This window comes from Drosophila guanche, unplaced genomic scaffold (genome assembly GCF_900245975.1).
Source record: "Drosophila guanche unplaced genomic scaffold, DGUA_6, whole genome shotgun sequence".
Taxonomy (NCBI): domain Eukaryota; kingdom Metazoa; phylum Arthropoda; class Insecta; order Diptera; family Drosophilidae; genus Drosophila; species Drosophila guanche.
This window is the reverse complement of record NW_022995745.1, coordinates 7,719,911-7,736,064: the sequence shown is the minus strand read 5'-3', so window position 1 is coordinate 7,736,064 and position 16,154 is coordinate 7,719,911. Positions and strand designations below refer to the sequence as shown.

The window sequence follows — 16,154 nt, the reverse complement described above, 5'->3', positions numbered from 1 at the left end:
TGTGTGTGTGTGTGTCTGCTGGTTAGCTTTATCAATTGACCGGGAACGAGAATATGGGAAAGGGAATTGGCTTTGGGTAATGAGCACATAGTCGGCGATTGTTTGCCGCCGTAGCAAGACGTATTCGACACACACACACAAGATGGCAACGGCAAGAAGTTGCCGCAACGATTCCGCCTGGAGCGACAAGCTGCAGGAGCTGCTGGCCTGGTTCGAGAGCAATCCGAATTTGCCCGAAAAGATTGGTAAGGCCCGCGCCCAGCAGGTGTGTCCGATTAGAGGCCTAACCCCGAAGAGGCCTGATAACCAATCGAGTGGTGTCTGGAATTTAATGGAAGCGCAATTAACCCACCCCACTCGATACGCTCCATACACGCGGAACGAGCTGCTAAACCTTTTAACGGCATTAGACGACCACTGAAGTGGGGCAATTAATGGCAATCGTGCCAAAGGTCGCACAAGCGACGCTTTTCACCCGCTAAGCTCTGTACATTTATATCAATTTTAATTTGAATTTTGCTGCAGAGCCGATTGTGATGCTGCGCTTCCTCAAGTGCGTGCAGTACGATGTGGAGAAGACCAAGCCGCTGGTGGAGCTCAATTACAGCATGCGGAATAAGCATGCGCATTTGTTTATCGACCGCAACATGGAGGACGAGACGACGGCCAAAGGTTTACGAGTCTCGTAAGTGCCGAAGCGTAAAGGCGGGGGAGAGACACGAGCGAGTACGATTGAACGATTTCTTCGCTTTTGCAGTGATTTGCTGATTCTCCCGGGACTGACGCCAGAGGGGAACAAGCTGCTATTTTTTCGCATGGCTGACCTTGATCCAAACACGGTACGCCGAATACTCTAACTATCTCCGACGCTCTCCTTCAGTTTCCTTTTTTTATTGACAGCGCAATTCTGTGGAGGAAACCAAAATCTTTTTCATGATGAGCGACGCTCGCTTCACGATGCCGGACGTTGAGCCGAAAGTAGGGGAGGGCGAGCTCGGCGAGCTAGACGACTCGGATATTGCGGATGGAGACGTGCAGATAGTCGACATCGAGGGCTACACGCTGCGGCATTTGGCCTACGTCTCGATCTTCGTGCTGCGCATCTACATGAAGTTCCTGCAGGAGGCATATCCCTCGCGACTTCGAGCCATGCACGTGATCAACTGTCCCTCATATCTGGATCGCCTCATCTCCATGATGTCGCCCTTCCTGCGCGAGGAAGTGCGGAATATGGTACGACCGAATGGGGACATATCTTTTCATTGTTAACTATTAAACTGTGCTCCCATTTGGACAGATCCATTACCACACCGAGGGCATCGAGAGCCTGTACCGGCAAGTGCCGAAGGATATGTTGCCCGAGGAGTATGGTGGCAAGGCTGGCAGCATCGCGGAGCTCAAGGCCAGGGGCATACAGTCCATCAAGGAGAAGAGGTAAGGAACGAATAGCTGAAAATGCATTCAGAACTAATTCTCTGTTTCTCTCTGCCAGCGGCTACTTGATAGATGAGCGTTACTGGAAGGTAACATCGCTGAGCAAAAGTCGCTGGTCCTGGTTTTGACGGGAGGAGGACAGCTCGCTGCCAAGAGTTTGCACTCTTCCGGCCCCATGTCGTGATATTCAAATGTGATCAATGCGCGTTTCCATTATTGTTTTTTTTTGTCTTTAGAATCAGGGCTCGGCACCCATACAATTAACGAGCCGTTTTTGCGTTTGTGTGTGAAGACGCACGCAAAACGTAACATTTCACTATATTGGTATTGGTACGTAACACTGTAGTACGCGTAGTACGAGCCCAGGCTTAGATGAAAATATAATCCACTTTAAATTTAGCATTTCAACGAAGCTTCCTTTTTTCAAAACTAGCTAGTCTCGCGCACTTCTCCGATAACTATATCGATATATCGATGACATGGACTTGCTATCCTTCTCCGTCATATTTGTCACCCTATGCGGACATCAATCCTGTCCCTCTGTACTCTACGAGCTCTTTTCGTTTGTTATATCAGGGCCAGAGATTATTAGCTATCCAAATGAGCCATTCAATTGCGACGCTTTCGGTTTGGGCCTAATGACCTCCATTTAGTGTAAGATCGGGCCCAATGATGACCATAGAGATCAGGTAACTATAATGACGATACAGCCGTTTCATTTGGTTTCTAAATGCAGAACACGATCCGGCAATTAGGCAGATTTCGGCGCAGATTGAGCTCTACTCACAGAAGCTGTACTTGGCCCAGGCTGGGAGAGGCGGCGTTCCAAGTCATATTTAGGCACTATTAAGCGGCGGCAGCCCATAGCCGAATGCTGGCGAAAAGCAATTAAAATATAACGTGTATAATCGGCTACGCAACAGAAATACAGCAACACAGCAGCACAGCAATCAATAGTTATGATATGTATAGGAAGTCAATCCCCAAAGCATGCCAGTTGCCCGCCAGGCTCCAAGCTCAACGGTTTGCCTCATCGCCGCGCCCTGACCAGCGATAGTACAGGATACCCAGCCATCGATAGCAGCACCGATACCACTCCCAGTCGATAGCAAGGCGTATCGATTCGGCCGATGCACAATGAGCGCCGAAGGCGAGAACGGAACACAGCTGAGGCGCGATCTAAACGAACTTGTTGAATGGTTCCACCAAAATGAAAAGCTGCCGCAAGAGATTGGTAAGGAAAAAGGGGCAGGGAAAGCCAGCGGCAAGGTGTGAAAATAAGGCAGTGACGCTAATAAAGCGTCCATATGGTAGAGTCCCATCCCTCTCCTCCCACCACCCACCGCTGCATAGCAGGCCCCAGCACGTCGCATCAGTTTTTAATGAGGTCGTTAGTAGGCAGAACGGGCACCATCATCAATATTTGCGATGCCCACCAGCCCGCGTTACGTCATTGATGGGGCACTAATGCTTAACTAATGCTGAATGGACTACCCACAGATCCCCTGCTGCTGCGTCGCTTCTATCAGTGCATGTACGGGGACGTGGAGGAGACCAAGAAGCTCATCGAGGTGAATTACTCGCTGCGCAATCGTCATCCGCATCTGTTCATCAAGCGGGATCCCCTGGACGATGACAGCAAGCGAACCTTTGATTATGCGTAAGCAGGAGACCAGAGGACCAGAGAGTGGTCCACAGATTGATTTATGGCATTATTTCAGGGACATACTGCCCCTGCCAGGCCTCACGCCAGATGGCAGCAAGGTGTCGCTGTACTGCTTCCGGGAGTTTGAGGCCACAAAGGTGAGGGCAGAGCAATCTGCACTGGGTCCGGGCCACAACTGAGAGTCTCTACTCCACAGATGCATCACACGGAAGACACGCGCGCGTTTTTCATGGTCGCCGACTGTCGCTTTGTCACGCCGGACGATGCAGCCCGACCGAACATTCTGTCCGAGGGCGAGGTGCAAATCTTTGACATGAAGGGCACCACAATGCGGCACATATCGCGACTGACCATCAGCACGCTGCGTGCATACATCAAGTTCCTACAGGTGGCATTTCCAGTACGTCTCCGGGCCATTCACATGGTCAACTGTCCATCGTATCTCGATCGAATCGTGAGCGTGGTGAAGCCCTTCATCAGCGATGAAGTTTTCAAGTTGGTGCGTCTTTCTCAGATTCGCCCCTACAGATTCTCATGCGAGATTCTCATACGGAATTCCATTCCAGATACGCTTTCATACCGTCAGCATGGATTCGCTTTATGCCTTTGTGCCGCGCGAAATGCTGCCGGAGGAGTACGGCGGCTCGGCTGGGTCCCTGGAAGCGCTGCGAACCCACACAAAGAAGGCCTTGGTCGAGCATCGGTGGGTTTTGTTTCAGCCATAGACAATCGCATCACTTATTTCTAACCATTACAGCGAATATCTGATGAACCCTAACCACTGGCTGGTGGAGAAGTCTGAGAAGCGTAACGGTCATTCATGGAGAATTTTTCGATAAATTCCAATTTTGCTTCGTATTTTTTTTTATTTTTTTTCATAATTGTATATTTTTATAAGCGGCTAGCCTATTAATTGTTTATTAAACAGATGTTTTGCATGTTCCTACGGCAACATTTAATTGCGTATTTAATTTATTCCCCAAACAGCCACCAGTTGAGTGGAACCAGTGAACTGGTTCACGGAACCAAGTCTTTTGTCTATTTCTCTCGATCACATAATTTTTGTATGTCTGTATGCCAAGTTTCACAGAAGTTCGGTGGAGTACTTGTGGACTACGATCATTAATTAAATAAAACACAAAACTTAATTTGACAATAATTAATTTCGCACAAAAAAAACAGATACATATATCGATGTATTGGATCACATCTCTACTTAGTTTGAGGCATCAGGGTGACCATTGCTATATCGGTATATAAGAAATGAATGCATGAATGTAATGATGATTAGCGTAAAATTACAGTTTTAAAGCTGAGAGTCCCAACTAGCTGGTAATATCAAATAGAACATAAAAATCGAGGAATATGAATTAAGACTATGGTATATTTTGAAAATGCAAGGGTATATTTACAAGGGTCTGTCGGTATATTTTATCGATAAGCTCACCTCCTCCTACTTTGTCTGTGGCATTTATTTACCGATTTGTTTGCAATTTGTTGTTAAGTTAAGGAAAAACTAGGAAACACACATTAAAAGTCGGACATGGAGCGGCCACAGAAGATGCCCAAGGTGGCCAAGGTGAGTGTTAATGGCGCGCAGGCTACATGTGCAGTGGATTTCAGAATTTGTTGCTGTTCGTTTGTAGGTGAAGAACAAGGCGCCGGCCGAGGTGCAAATTACGGCGGAGCAGCTGCTGCGCGAAGCCAAGGAGCGTGACCTGGAGATCCTGCCACCACCGCCCAAACAGAAGATCTCCGATCCAGCCGAATTGGCCGACTACCAGCAGCGGAAGCGCAAGACATTCGAGGACAATCTCCGCAAGAACCGCATGGTGGTCAGCCACTGGATCAAGTACGCGCAATGGGAGGAGCAGCAGCAGGAGATACAGCGTGCCCGCTCCATCTGGGAGCGTGCGCTGGACAACGAGCACCGCAACGTGACCATCTGGCTGAAGTACGCCGAAATGGAGATGAAAAACAAACAGGTGAACCACGCCCGCAATCTGTGGGACAGGGCCGTGACCATAATGCCGCGCGTGAATCAGTTCTGGTACAAGTACACCTACATGGAGGAGATGCTGGAGAATGTGGCTGGTGCGCGGCAGGTCTTCGAGCGCTGGATGGAGTGGCAGCCCGAGGAGCAGGCCTGGCAGACCTACGTCAACTTTGAGCTGCGCTACAAGGAGATTGACCGGGCGCGCGAGGTCTACGAGCGGTTTGTCTACGTGCATCCGGATGTCAAGAACTGGATCAAGTTTGCCCGCTTCGAGGAGTCGCACGGCTTCATCCATGGAGCGCGTCGCGTGTTCGAGCGGGCCGTGGAGTTCTTTGGCGACGAGTACATCGAGGAGCGGCTCTTCATCGCCTTTGCGCGCTTCGAGGAGGGCCAGAAGGAGCACGATCGCGCGCGCATCATCTACAAGTACGCGCTCGACCATCTGCCCAAGGAGCGCACCAAGGAGCTCTTCAAGGCCTACACGATACACGAGAAGAAGTACGGCGATCGCGACGGCATCGAGGACGTCATCGTGTCCAAGCGGAAGTACCAGTACGAGCAGGAAGTGGCCGCCAATCCCACCAACTACGATGCGTGGTTCGACTACCTGCGCCTCATCGAGGCCGATGGCGAGAAGGACCTCATTCGGGACACCTACGAGCGGGCCATTGCCAATGTGCCGCCAGCCAACGAGAAGAACTATTGGCGCCGCTACATCTACCTCTGGATCAATTATGCCCTCTACGAGGAGCTCGAGGCGGAGGACATTGAGCGGACGCGACAAATCTACAAGACCTGCCTCGACCTCATGCCCCACAAGCAGTTCACATTCAGCAAGGTCTGGCTGCTGTACGCCCAGTTCGAGATCCGCTGCAAGGAGCTGCAGCGGGCACGCAAGACGCTCGGCTTCGCCATCGGCATGTGTCCGCGGGACAAGCTGTTTCGCGGCTACATCGACCTGGAGATCCAACTGCGTGAGTTCGAGCGCTGTCGCCTGCTGTACGAGAAGTTCCTCGAGTTTGGCCCAGAGAACTGCGTCACTTGGATGAAGTTCGCGGAGCTGGAGAACCTTCTGGGCGACACGGAGCGTGCGCGGGCCATCTTCGAGCTGGCCGTCCATCAGCCGCGTCTCGACATGCCGGAACTGCTGTGGAAGGCCTACATTGACTTTGAGGTGGCCCTCGGCGAAACGGAGCTGGCGCGGCAGCTGTACGAGCGTCTGCTGGAGCGCACGCAGCACGTCAAGGTGTGGATGTCGTTTGCCAAGTTCGAGATGGGCCTCAACCACGGGGACAACGGGCCCGATGCCGGGCTCAATGTGCGCCTGGCACGTCGCGTCTACGAGCGCGCCAACGATATGCTCCGCCAGCTGGGCGACAAGGAGTCGCGCGTCCTGCTGCTGGAGGCCTGGCGCGACTTTGAGCGGGATGCCAACGATGGCCAGTGCCTGCAGAAGGTGCTCGAAAAGATGCCGCGGCGCATCAAGAAGCGACAGAAGATCGTCTCCGACGATGGCGTCGAGGAGGGCTGGGAGGAGGTCTTCGACTACATCTTCCCCGAGGATGAGATGGCGCGACCCAATCTCAAGCTGCTGGCCGCTGCCAAGATGTGGAAAAAGCAAAAGGATGTGCCCGACGAGGATCCAGTGCCTGCCCCTGCCGACGTCACGCAGGAGGATAACTGATCATTTGTTTTTCCTAGCCCTTAATTCCACTTTGCATATTAAAGATCCATTCAAATGAAGTCGCACAGGGGCCAGTGTCGTTACGTTCTTTATCGAGACTCGAAGTGGTCGCTGGCTGTGTCAGGGCAAGGAAAATGTTTCCAAAAATGTTGTTGCATAATTATAAATCATCATCTGGGTATAATTGTAAGCTAATTCGAAGAGAAATCCACAAGCAACCTTCCAAAATTCAAACAATTCTGTGAAAGATGGTAACATTTTCTTTCAAACTCAATTTGTTTCGTGGATATCCGCGTTGCAGATTCTGTGTAAGAAGATATAATGAAAGTATGAGTACGGCCTAATTTTTGACTCGTGCAAAGTGCATTCTAAAAGCCTGTTGCACAGTGTAATTAAAGCTCACTGCAGACCATGGGGTGAACTGCCGTTGTCCGCTGCTGTGGGGATAACTTATTCACCACGCTCAGAAAGACAAGCGCTAGAAAGGGATAGCGATGCCCGAAAGAGAGTGCCCTGTGGTGAAGACGTTTGTATGTAAACAAATAAATAAATAAAATGATGGATAGATGATGCAAATGGTGCACGAGTGAGTACAGATTTGCGCTCTCTGCTCTTTTAGCCCCTCCAGTTGTTGGCAGCCTCCTCACTTGGCTCTCAGCAGCAGCGTAAAGGCAGAGTAGGCGAAATGCATGACCTTTGAGATGGGAAAACTTCAGTGAGCAGGAATCGGAGAGAACGCCAAAAGGCAGGGAAGGGGCAGTACGTACCTCCTTGAAGCTCTCCAGTGTGAGTGGAATGTAGCTGCCGGCGAGTATCAACGATGGTCGCTGTGCCCGTGCCAGAGTGAAGAGAATATCGCGCCTGAAGCGCGGCAGCTGCTCGATCCAGTTGCAGGCGTAAAAGGCATGGCAGAGGGCATCGCTCTGCGTGCGCATTTGATCACCGAAATAGCAAATGACAAACACCTCCAGGGTGACGGCCACAAAGAAGATGACCGACAGGATCATGGCCAGACGATCGTCGGCATCGGCCACATACAGAAAGTGCATCGCCACCGTGCACTGAACGGCAACGGAGCAGGCGAACTGCGCCATGCAGGGCACCGAGAGTATCTCCTGGATGATGGTGTGCATGCGGTGGATGAGCGTTAGATCCTGGATGCAGCCCACCAGCTGAGCGTAGCTCTGCCGAGCGTTGAGGCAGTCGCAGTCGCAGCCGATTCGTCCCACCCGCAGCTCGAGAGCTCGCATGTGGCCCGTCAGCAGGCAGAGGTAGGCCGGCGGATACGAATCATTAGCGCAATTCTGCACCGCCTGAACGATCAGAGCGAACAACTGGTACGCATAGATGCCCACATATGCCTCGTCCGAGCTGCGCCAGTCGATGCCGAACCAGGCGGGGTACAGCAGCTGGCGGCTGCGTGCGAGCGCCACACGAACGCAGCTGAGCGTTGTGCCGCACACAAAGATCCAGGCAAAGGTGCGGAACGTGTTCCGCGCAGACGTCACAGCCCAGTCGAGCGCGCGCAGCTCCTCCCGATCGCCGATCACCTGCGCTCGCCTGTCCAGCTGCTGGATCAGCGTGCGTATCTGCCCCAGGTGATGCCGCACCAGGTAGACATTGGCAAACTTCAGATTGGCCGCCATGTCCGTGATGGTTATGGTCAGATTCTCGCACATTTCCTTCATGCTGCGCGTCAGTATGAGCCGCGCCAGCAGGCTCAGCGGAAAGAGCAGCGTCACGAGTAGGTTGAGGCCAATCGAGTAGCTTCGATAGAGACCTTTAGGGATGCCAGACGGTCGGATGAGTCCCGTTAGCTGCCACACACGCCAGTGATACGCCACAGCCGTGTGGGTGTCCAATTGCAGTTTGTTTTCCTCAACGTTCTGCATCGTTTAGCTGCTGTTTTGGGTCTGGCCCCGGGCGCCGCCACTAATTTCCCTAAGTGCTGGCTGGCAGGCTGCCTCATTATGGCTCTTTATGCAATTGTTTTCCCTTTGGGCTAAGTGGCTGGGAAACAAAAGGTGTCCCTCAGCCATCAATGAAAAGTTGTTTTCATTTTAGAAATCTCACATTTAGAATTAGCATTAGAATCAAAGAAGGAAACCCCGGACTGCTCACGAAAACACGGATTGCTGGGAATCTTTTGTGTTGGTAACACCAAAGCCCATGACAAATGGGAGAATATTTAGACATGATTCTTCCCTGTCTTAACACAATTAATAACACATAATTAACCAACAGTTGTAATGAAAACTATATTTGTTTTGCATTAGCTTCAAAGTCAAATCTCTATTTGCTGGAATTCCTTTTGCTGGACGGGGAACAGTGTCGACTGTTGGCAGATGGGTGGCTGATGGGTGGGTGGTGCGTGGATGGATGGATGAGTCTGTCTCTAAGTCTATATACAAGAGGCTTGGGTGGCAGGAACAAGTACAAGCACAGCCGACTGCTGGCCAAGTTATTTACAAAGTGTCAACTTAATTGTTGATTTCTAAGCGCAAAGCCTAGCAAATACAATCAGTTCATGGGTTGCAGCAAAACCTCTCTCGGGTGGTACAATAATTAATAATAATAATAATAATAATAAATATGGCTATGCATATTCTAATATCTGCGACTCGGACGAGAAGGGACAGGCAACAGCAGTGGGTAGGGGTAGGTGGAGGGTTAAGCTAGGAATAAGGAAGGGGTGGGCTTGGGTTAAGCTAGGGCTTAGGGGCTAGTGTTGGGTAACGCATTTAAGCCGCATGCAGCCTTGGCTCTGGCACTCGATCCTCGCCCATCAGAGCTGCTTATGTTACTCAGACTTCATCTTGTTGTTGCTGCTGCTCGCCTCGGTCTCTCCTACAGACTCGCAGTTGCTGCATTCGAATTTGTGTTTATTTCTTTGTCTTTCTCTTTCTCTTTGCCTTTGTCTGTTTTGGCATCCTGCAAAAAGAGAAAAGGCTTTGGTTTGGCTTTCAATGGGTTTCCCTCAGCTCCTACCTTGGCCATAACAGAGGCTGCCTCTTGCTTTAGGTAGTCCTCGCGCGCTGCCTCGTACTGCGCCACAAACTTGTCGCGCTGCACCTTGAACTGCGCAAAGAGCGCATCGTCCTTGTTGCCCTTCAAACGATTCTCAATGTTCACCTTCTTGTCGTGCTCTCCCCGTATTTGCTCCGTCACCCAGGGCTTGTCCAGTGGATACTGATTCACCATATTCTTGAGCGTCTTAATGGTGCTCTTGCCCTTGACCACCTGCTTGATGAGCACGGGATTTGGCTTCTTGATTCTGCCCCCGTTGGGGCCGCCGTTCATGTAGGGCACGCCGGGCGGCGGGCCACGCGGTGGGCCACGCGGCGGGCCACGCGGCGGCATGCGTGGACCCATCAGATGCATGGGCGGACCGCCCATCATGTGCATGGGTGCACCGCGTCCATTGTGGCGCATAAAGTGTGGCGGTGGCGGTGGCGGCAGCGGTGGCCCCGGACAGCGCATGGCCATGGGCGGCACCATTTGTGGCGGATAAGGCATCGTTGGATATGGCGGCATGGGCATTGGTCCACCGCAGCGTGGTCCGGGACCCATCAGCGGCATCATGTGAGGCGCACAGCCATGGAGAGGTGGCGGACGGTTGAAGCCACCGTTGCAGCCGCCGCCGTTGAAGCGATTGTGTGGATGAAAGCGCGGCTTTGGTGGCCATTTGTGGCTGCCTTCAACGTTGCCATTTCCATTTGCGTGCGCATGTCCGTTCAGGTGTCCCTGCTGCAGTGGCAGTTGCTGCTTTGCCTTGGGCTGCTGCTGTTTTGTCGCCTGTTTGAGCGGCTTCCAGCACCCAGCAGGACCTGGGGCAGTGGCCTGTGGCTTGGCACCAGCAGCAGCAGCAGCAGCAGCAGCAGCAGCAGCCGGAGGACGGGCAAAAGTCTTTAACGGCGGCTGCGACTGGGCAGCCGGCTTGGTCGGTGGCTTGCTGGCCGCGGCGGGGCTGTTGAAGTCTATGTAGAGTGGATCGCTGGGAATCTGGCAGGATGAGTACATCATTGGTGGCCCGCGAAAGGGTTTTCTGTACGGTGCAGCGGCAACACGAGCATTGTGGATGTGCTGCTGCTGGTTCTGGCTTTGATTCTGATACATCGCCCGGTTCTGCTGATTGTTATTTTTGGACATCATTTAACGAGCAAAACGAATTGCTTGCGGCTGGGCCACACACAGACGATCCGCAGTTAGGATCACACTTAATATTTGTTACCGTACGTACTGCCACAAACACTTAAATCAAACATTTATTCGTTCTTTTTTTTTGACAGGTTACGAATTTGAGGGCAATATAGTGATGACAAAACAACTGCATATCGATGCAGCATCGATACATCGAGTGTTGCATGTTGGTATCGACAGCTGTTCTATATCGATATATCGGTTCAGTGAGTGCCATAGCTATTGTGCTACACGTGCAAGTGCCAGATTTCGAATGTTTTAAAAACATTCCACATTTGTTTTGGTAAAAAGAGCGTCCATTCGTGCATAGTTGACACATTAAATGTTTACGGCATCATAAACATGGGCAAGAAAGTACACAATGCCAAAGCGCGGCACAATCCACAAACGATTGTCGACAATTCCGCTGCCAAAAAGGTTCGAGTGTTCGCATCCAGCCATTCAAGTCACACGCAAGTAAACACGCTTTACTGACTGCTCCCAACTACACTTGCAGATCCAAATAGATGAAAGCTCCGTGGCCGATGGCAGGAGTGGCATTGGGGCTGGCTACGATGAGGCCAATGCCTTGGTGCTGCCCTCACAGAAGCGCGCCACAAAGACCATCGTGGAGCAGACGAATCATGTGAAAATCCTGACGAAAAAGCAACGCAAGCACCTGCAGGCGATTGTGGACAAGAAGAAGAAAAAGGAAGGCGTAAGTAGAGCATGGAAATTTGTCACAGATCCTCCTTAATCCTCCTCTTCCCCTGCTTTTGCAGCGCGCTCAGCTGCTGGCAGATTTGGCCTCCGTGCAAATACCCGACGCTGAGCTGCAGCAGTACACATCCATCAGCCAGGTGCAGACGGTGGGTCTGAAGCGGCTGCAAACGCTGGATGACTATTTGGCCAGGAAGAAGGAGCGACAGGCGCAGGTGCAGGCCGAGCGTACGCCCGGCAGTCGTGTGAATGCCATTAAGGGTGCGGCCAAGCGTAAGCTGCTCGCCGAGGAGCAGGAGGAGCTGGATGCCAAGCGCAGGAATCCCAATATAGTTAGCCTAAACGAAGAAGAGGAGAGTGACACTTCAACTGATGAGGATGAAGCGGCTGGAGAGTCCCCCTCAGGGCCTGCAGCTGTGCCCAGTCCAACGGAAACAAAACCCAAACCCAAACCCAAAGCCATTCCCGTGCCTGCTCCCGCTCCTGCTCCTGCCACACCCTTGTGCACACATCAAACCGTTTATGTGCCTGTGAACCGCTTGGCCAAGGTGCAGGAAGCACGTCTGCGTCTGCCCATACTCGCCGAGGAGCAGCAAGTGATGGAGACAATCAACGAGAATCCAATTGTGATTGTAGCCGGCGCCACGGGCTCCGGCAAGACGACCCAACTGCCGCAGTTCCTCTACGAGGCGGGCTATGCCCAACACAAGATGATTGGCGTGACGGAGCCGCGTCGTGTGGCTGCCATAGCCATGTCGAAGCGTGTGGCCCACGAGATGAATCTGTCGGAGCGCGAGGTGTCCTATCTGATACGCTTCGAGGGCAACGTGAGTCCTGCAACGCGCATCAAGTTCATGACGGATGGCGTTCTCATGAAGGAGATCGAAAGCGACTTTCTGCTCAACAAGTACTCTGTGATCATACTGGACGAGGCGCACGAGCGCAGCATCTACACGGACATACTCGTCGGACTGCTCTCGAGGATTGTGCCGCTGCGCCACAAGCGTGGCAGTCCCCTCAAGCTCATTGTGATGTCTGCCACGCTGAGGGTCAGCGATTTCACCGAGAACACGCGTCTGTTCAAGCAGCCACCGCCGCTGATCAATGTGGAGTGCCGCCAGTACCCCGTCACCATACACTTTCAGAAGCGCACGCCCGAGGACTATGTGGCGGAGGCATACCGCAAGGCGCTGAAGATTCACAATCAGCTGCCCGAGGGCGGCATTCTCATATTTGTGACTGGACAGCAGGAGGTGAATCTGCTGGTGCGCAAGCTGCGTCGTTGCTTTCCCTATCGTCAGCAGCAGGAGCAGCAGCAGCAAGATGAGCAGCAGGATGAGCAGCTGGAGGATGTAGCTGAAGAGAACTTTGATATGAAGCGCGTCATCCGCAACATACGCAAGTCCAAGAAGAAGTTTCTGGCACAAATGGAGCTGCCAAAGATCAATTTGGACGATTACAAGCTGCCCGGGGATGACACCGAAGCGGATATGCACGAGCAGGCGGAGGAGGATCACTCGGATGACGAGGAGGAGTTGGATGCACTGTCAGCAGGGGAAGAGCTAGAAGGTGTCTCTGAGCTGTCCTCCGGTCCGAAGCAACCACTGTGGGTGCTGCCCCTCTACTCGCTGCTGTCGTCGGAGAAGCAGAATCGCATCTTTCAGCCCGTGCCCGAGGGCTGTCGCCTGTGCGTGGTGAGCACGAATGTCGCGGAGACCTCGCTGACTATTCCACACATCAAATACGTCGTGGACAGTGGCCGCCAGAAGACGCGGCTGTACGACAAGCTGACCGGCGTGAGCGCTTTTGTCGTCACTTACACATCCAAGGCCTCCGCGGAGCAGCGTGCGGGCAGAGCGGGTCGCATCAGCGCCGGGCACTGCTACCGGCTGTACTCGAGTGCCGTCTATGAGCATCAGTTTATGGAGTTTGGCCTGCCGGACATACAGCAGAAGCCCGTCGATGATTTGATGCTGCAAATGCGCTCCATGGGCATCGATCGGGTTGTGCACTTTCCCTTTCCCACGCCACCCGATCAGCTGCAGCTGCAGGCCGCCGAGCAGCGGCTGACTGTCTTGGGAGCCCTGAAGGCCACGCCCAGCGATGCCAAGGATCTGCCGCCAGCCATGACGCCGCTGGGCAGGGTCATCTCTCGCTTCCCTGTGGCGCCGCGCTTCGGCAAGATGTTGGCCCTGTCCCATCAGCAGGGACTGCTGCCGTACACCGTCTGCCTGGTGGCCGCACTCTCCGTGCAGGAAGTGCTGCAGGAGACGGGCGTGCAGCGCACCGAGGATGTGGCACCCAAGGCCAACAAGTTCCACGAGAAGCGGCAGCGATGGGCGGCCAGCGGCAACTTCCAGCTGCTCGGGGATCCCATGGTCCTGCTGCGAGCTGTGGGAGCAGCCGAATATGCCGGCTCCCGTGGCCAGCTGCCCGAGTTCTGCGCGACGAACGGACTGCGCCAGAAGGCCATCAGTGAGGTGCGCAAGCTGCGCGTTCAGCTGACCAACGAGATCAATCTGAATGTCAGCGGAGTCCAGCTGAGCGTGGATCCGCAGCTGAAGCCACCCAGCGATGCGCAGGCGCGCTTCCTGCGCCAAATACTGCTCGCCGGCATGGGGGATCGTGTGGCGCGCAAAGTGCCGCTGTCGGAGATCACCGACAAGGAGGAGCGGCGACGTCTCAAGTATGCCTACAACACCCCCGACATGGTGGATCCCGCCTTCCTGCATGCCTCCTCCGTGCTGAAGCAAAAGACGCCCGAATGGATCATCTACCAGGAGGCGTACGAGCTGCGCAACGGTGACTCCGAAAAGATGTTCCTGCGCGGCATCACAGCCATTGAGCCGGAGTGGCTGCTGCTCTACGTTCCGCTGCTGTGCAATATGCGCGAAGTGCGCGACGATCCACCGCCACGCTATGAGCCATCGTCGGGCAAACTCTTTTGCTTTGTGGAGGCAACGTTCGGCAAGGCTGGCTGGCCGCTGCCACTAAGCGAAATCGAGATGCCGCTCAGCGAGAAGGCTTGCTGGTGAGTTTTAGCCAGAGTTTGCCTTAAATTTGATTAACATTTTGTGTGTCCCCTCTCCTCCCATTCGTAGCTACTTTGGCATGTTCCTGCTGTCGGGTGAGATTTGCCCACGGCTGGCGGAGTTCAAGCGCAAGTTGAGGGTGACACCCGGCACACTCATCAAGAGCTGGTCGAACCTCAATGACAAAGTTTTGCGCTTTAAGCGTGCGCTCATCAGCAAGGAAATACACACGCGACAGGCGCTACACGAGCATTGGGCCAGGGAGCCAAACTGTGAGTACACGTACACGCGAATTGCAGTGCTTCGTACCAATACCAAAGCAGTGCAATGTTCCGTTTTACCGTTTTGCCTGCTGTCTTCGCATGCATGAATGTATGCGTGTAGAGTGCAGCATATGCCATGGAAACACACTTGAACTTATTACCGTTACTTTCTCCCCCACTCTCAGTTCTGCTGGAGGAGTACCACGGCCTGCTGTACGATGTGGCACTGAATGAGTTGACTGCCCTCTGGCCACCATTGCCACTTAAATGAGATATAAAACGGAGGAATTGGCTCTGCCTTCTTTTGTATAACAATTTTCATTATAGTTTTATTTATTTAATTGATACTTTTTGTGTATATTATACATAAATATGCAATTCATTTTTTGTTTTTTAAATGGAACTATAAAAAAAAGATACAACTTTAATGGAGTGTGAGGAATGGGGCGGGTAGGGAGTATAAATGTGTTCTGTTTCTTGATTAAAGACTAAATTCAATACACAAACACACACATGAACGATTACACTGTGCAACAGGCTTTTTGTACTTTGCCCGAGACAAAAACTCGAAGAGAAGATTTGCAATAATTTAAAATTCTTTGAACAATTTAAATGATAAATTGTATTAACAAATTTTCGGTATTTCATTTATATTGCAAAATATAAAGTATGAGGACAGTGAACTACTCTTCGAGTCCTAGTCTCGTGCAAAGTACATTCAAAAAGTTCCCATTTGTCGCACAGTGCTCTTTGCTGTTTTCTGTGTGTTTTGTTTTTGTTTCTGTTTTGTTGTTGTGAGATTTGGCTAACTGTTTATGGTTTTTGGCTGGACAAACGCTTCCACTTTGTTCGCTTTTGCTACTCCACCTCCTTCTTGCTATTTACAGGTTCCTTCAGTTTGTGGTGGGGGGTGTTTGGGTTTTTGTTAGGAATTTTTCTTTTTTGCCATTCATTTTTGCTGTGCCCAAAGCTCTGCGCTATAGTTAATGATATTTGTATAATATTAATATAATGTAATATAGATATAGGTAGACACACACACACACACACACACAGCCAGACACGTGAGTGAGCGTGTGTGTGTGCTTCATTTCTTCCATTGGCTAAGTATTTAATTTTATAATTTGTAATTGTTGAAAACAGGCTAACATCGGGTTACCTCCTGCCGTTTGCTATGCAT

At 52.1% G+C, this 16,154-nt stretch overlaps 6 protein-coding genes across 6 annotated transcripts; 4 read left to right on the top strand and 2 right to left on the bottom strand.

Moving 5' to 3' along the window:
- Positions 1-83: 83 nt before the first annotated feature.
- On the top strand, positions 84-1,842 carry LOC117580803 (alpha-tocopherol transfer protein-like). The gene is made up of 6 exons (XM_034267503.1): positions 84-245; positions 526-685; positions 758-839; positions 901-1,233; positions 1,298-1,434; positions 1,493-1,842. Exons 1-6 carry the CDS (start codon positions 143-145, stop codon positions 1,560-1,562), a joined length of 885 nt encoding a protein of 294 aa, XP_034123394.1. The 5' UTR covers positions 84-142; the 3' UTR covers positions 1,563-1,842.
- Positions 1,843-2,451: 609 nt separating this feature from the next.
- LOC117580804 (alpha-tocopherol transfer protein-like) lies at positions 2,452-4,052 on the top strand. The gene is made up of 6 exons (XM_034267504.1): positions 2,452-2,668; positions 2,935-3,094; positions 3,156-3,237; positions 3,297-3,599; positions 3,667-3,803; positions 3,858-4,052. The coding sequence occupies exons 1-6, from the start codon at positions 2,572-2,574 to the stop codon at positions 3,937-3,939; spliced, it is 861 nt and encodes a 286-aa protein (XP_034123395.1). The 5' UTR covers positions 2,452-2,571; the 3' UTR covers positions 3,940-4,052.
- Positions 4,053-4,536: 484 nt separating this feature from the next.
- LOC117580801 (protein crooked neck) lies at positions 4,537-6,839 on the top strand. The gene is made up of 2 exons (XM_034267500.1): positions 4,537-4,679; positions 4,747-6,839. The coding sequence occupies exons 1-2, from the start codon at positions 4,644-4,646 to the stop codon at positions 6,778-6,780; spliced, it is 2,070 nt and encodes a 689-aa protein (XP_034123391.1). The 5' UTR covers positions 4,537-4,643; the 3' UTR covers positions 6,781-6,839.
- Positions 6,840-7,350: 511 nt separating this feature from the next.
- LOC117580802 (odorant receptor 2a) lies at positions 7,351-8,808 on the bottom strand. The gene is made up of 2 exons (XM_034267502.1): positions 7,548-8,808; positions 7,351-7,474 (listed from the first exon to the last, which is right to left on the bottom strand). The coding sequence occupies exons 1-2, from the start codon at positions 8,670-8,672 to the stop codon at positions 7,424-7,426; spliced, it is 1,176 nt and encodes a 391-aa protein (XP_034123393.1). The 5' UTR covers positions 8,673-8,808; the 3' UTR covers positions 7,351-7,423.
- Positions 8,809-9,052: 244 nt separating this feature from the next.
- Positions 9,053-11,107, bottom strand: LOC117581251 (DNA-binding protein K10). Its single transcript, XM_034268254.1, has 2 exons — positions 9,769-11,107; positions 9,053-9,711 (listed from the first exon to the last, which is right to left on the bottom strand). Exons 1-2 carry the CDS (start codon positions 10,930-10,932, stop codon positions 9,628-9,630), a joined length of 1,248 nt encoding a protein of 415 aa, XP_034124145.1. The 5' UTR covers positions 10,933-11,107; the 3' UTR covers positions 9,053-9,627.
- An 87-nt stretch (positions 11,108-11,194) lies between these two features.
- LOC117581595 (probable ATP-dependent RNA helicase kurz) lies at positions 11,195-15,295 on the top strand. The gene is made up of 5 exons (XM_034268951.1): positions 11,195-11,397; positions 11,477-11,677; positions 11,742-14,710; positions 14,781-14,983; positions 15,160-15,295. The coding sequence occupies exons 1-5, from the start codon at positions 11,323-11,325 to the stop codon at positions 15,243-15,245; spliced, it is 3,534 nt and encodes a 1,177-aa protein (XP_034124842.1). The 5' UTR covers positions 11,195-11,322; the 3' UTR covers positions 15,246-15,295.
- The last annotated feature ends 859 nt before the right edge of the window (positions 15,296-16,154 follow it).

Excerpts from the sequence above, each read along its gene's own strand:
- LOC117580803 (XM_034267503.1), top strand. The coding sequence starts at position 143 with ATGGCAACGGCAAGAAGTTGCCGCAACGATTCCGCCTGGAGCGACAAG. Across the intron at positions 686-757 it reads GCCAAAGGTTTACGAGTCTC|TGATTTGCTGATTCTCCCGG; the intron begins GTAAGTGCCGAA and ends TCGCTTTTGCAG. Across the intron at positions 1,435-1,492 it reads CAGTCCATCAAGGAGAAGAG|CGGCTACTTGATAGATGAGC; the intron begins GTAAGGAACGAA and ends TCTCTCTGCCAG.
- LOC117580801 (XM_034267500.1), top strand. The coding sequence starts at position 4,644 with ATGGAGCGGCCACAGAAGATGCCCAAGGTGGCCAAG. Across the intron at positions 4,680-4,746 it reads AGATGCCCAAGGTGGCCAAG|GTGAAGAACAAGGCGCCGGC; the intron begins GTGAGTGTTAAT and ends GTTCGTTTGTAG.
- LOC117581595 (XM_034268951.1), top strand. The coding sequence starts at position 11,323 with ATGGGCAAGAAAGTACACAATGCCAAAGCGCGGCACAATCCACAAACG. Across the intron at positions 11,678-11,741 it reads AGAAGAAGAAAAAGGAAGGC|CGCGCTCAGCTGCTGGCAGA; the intron begins GTAAGTAGAGCA and ends CTGCTTTTGCAG. Across the intron at positions 14,984-15,159 it reads TTGGGCCAGGGAGCCAAACT|TTCTGCTGGAGGAGTACCAC; the intron begins GTGAGTACACGT and ends CCCCACTCTCAG.
- LOC117580802 (XM_034267502.1), bottom strand. The coding sequence starts at position 8,672 with ATGCAGAACGTTGAGGAAAACAAACTGCAATTGGACACCCACACGGCT. Across the intron at positions 7,475-7,547 it reads CACTGGAGAGCTTCAAGGAG|GTCATGCATTTCGCCTACTC; the intron begins GTACGTACTGCC and ends CCCATCTCAAAG.
- LOC117581251 (XM_034268254.1), bottom strand. The coding sequence starts at position 10,932 with ATGATGTCCAAAAATAACAATCAGCAGAACCGGGCGATGTATCAGAAT. Across the intron at positions 9,712-9,768 it reads CAGCCTCTGTTATGGCCAAG|GATGCCAAAACAGACAAAGG; the intron begins GTAGGAGCTGAG and ends CTCTTTTTGCAG.
- LOC117580804 (XM_034267504.1), top strand. The coding sequence starts at position 2,572 with ATGAGCGCCGAAGGCGAGAACGGAACACAGCTGAGGCGCGATCTAAAC. Across the intron at positions 3,095-3,155 it reads AAGCGAACCTTTGATTATGC|GGACATACTGCCCCTGCCAG; the intron begins GTAAGCAGGAGA and ends GCATTATTTCAG. Across the intron at positions 3,600-3,666 it reads GCGATGAAGTTTTCAAGTTG|ATACGCTTTCATACCGTCAG; the intron begins GTGCGTCTTTCT and ends ATTCCATTCCAG.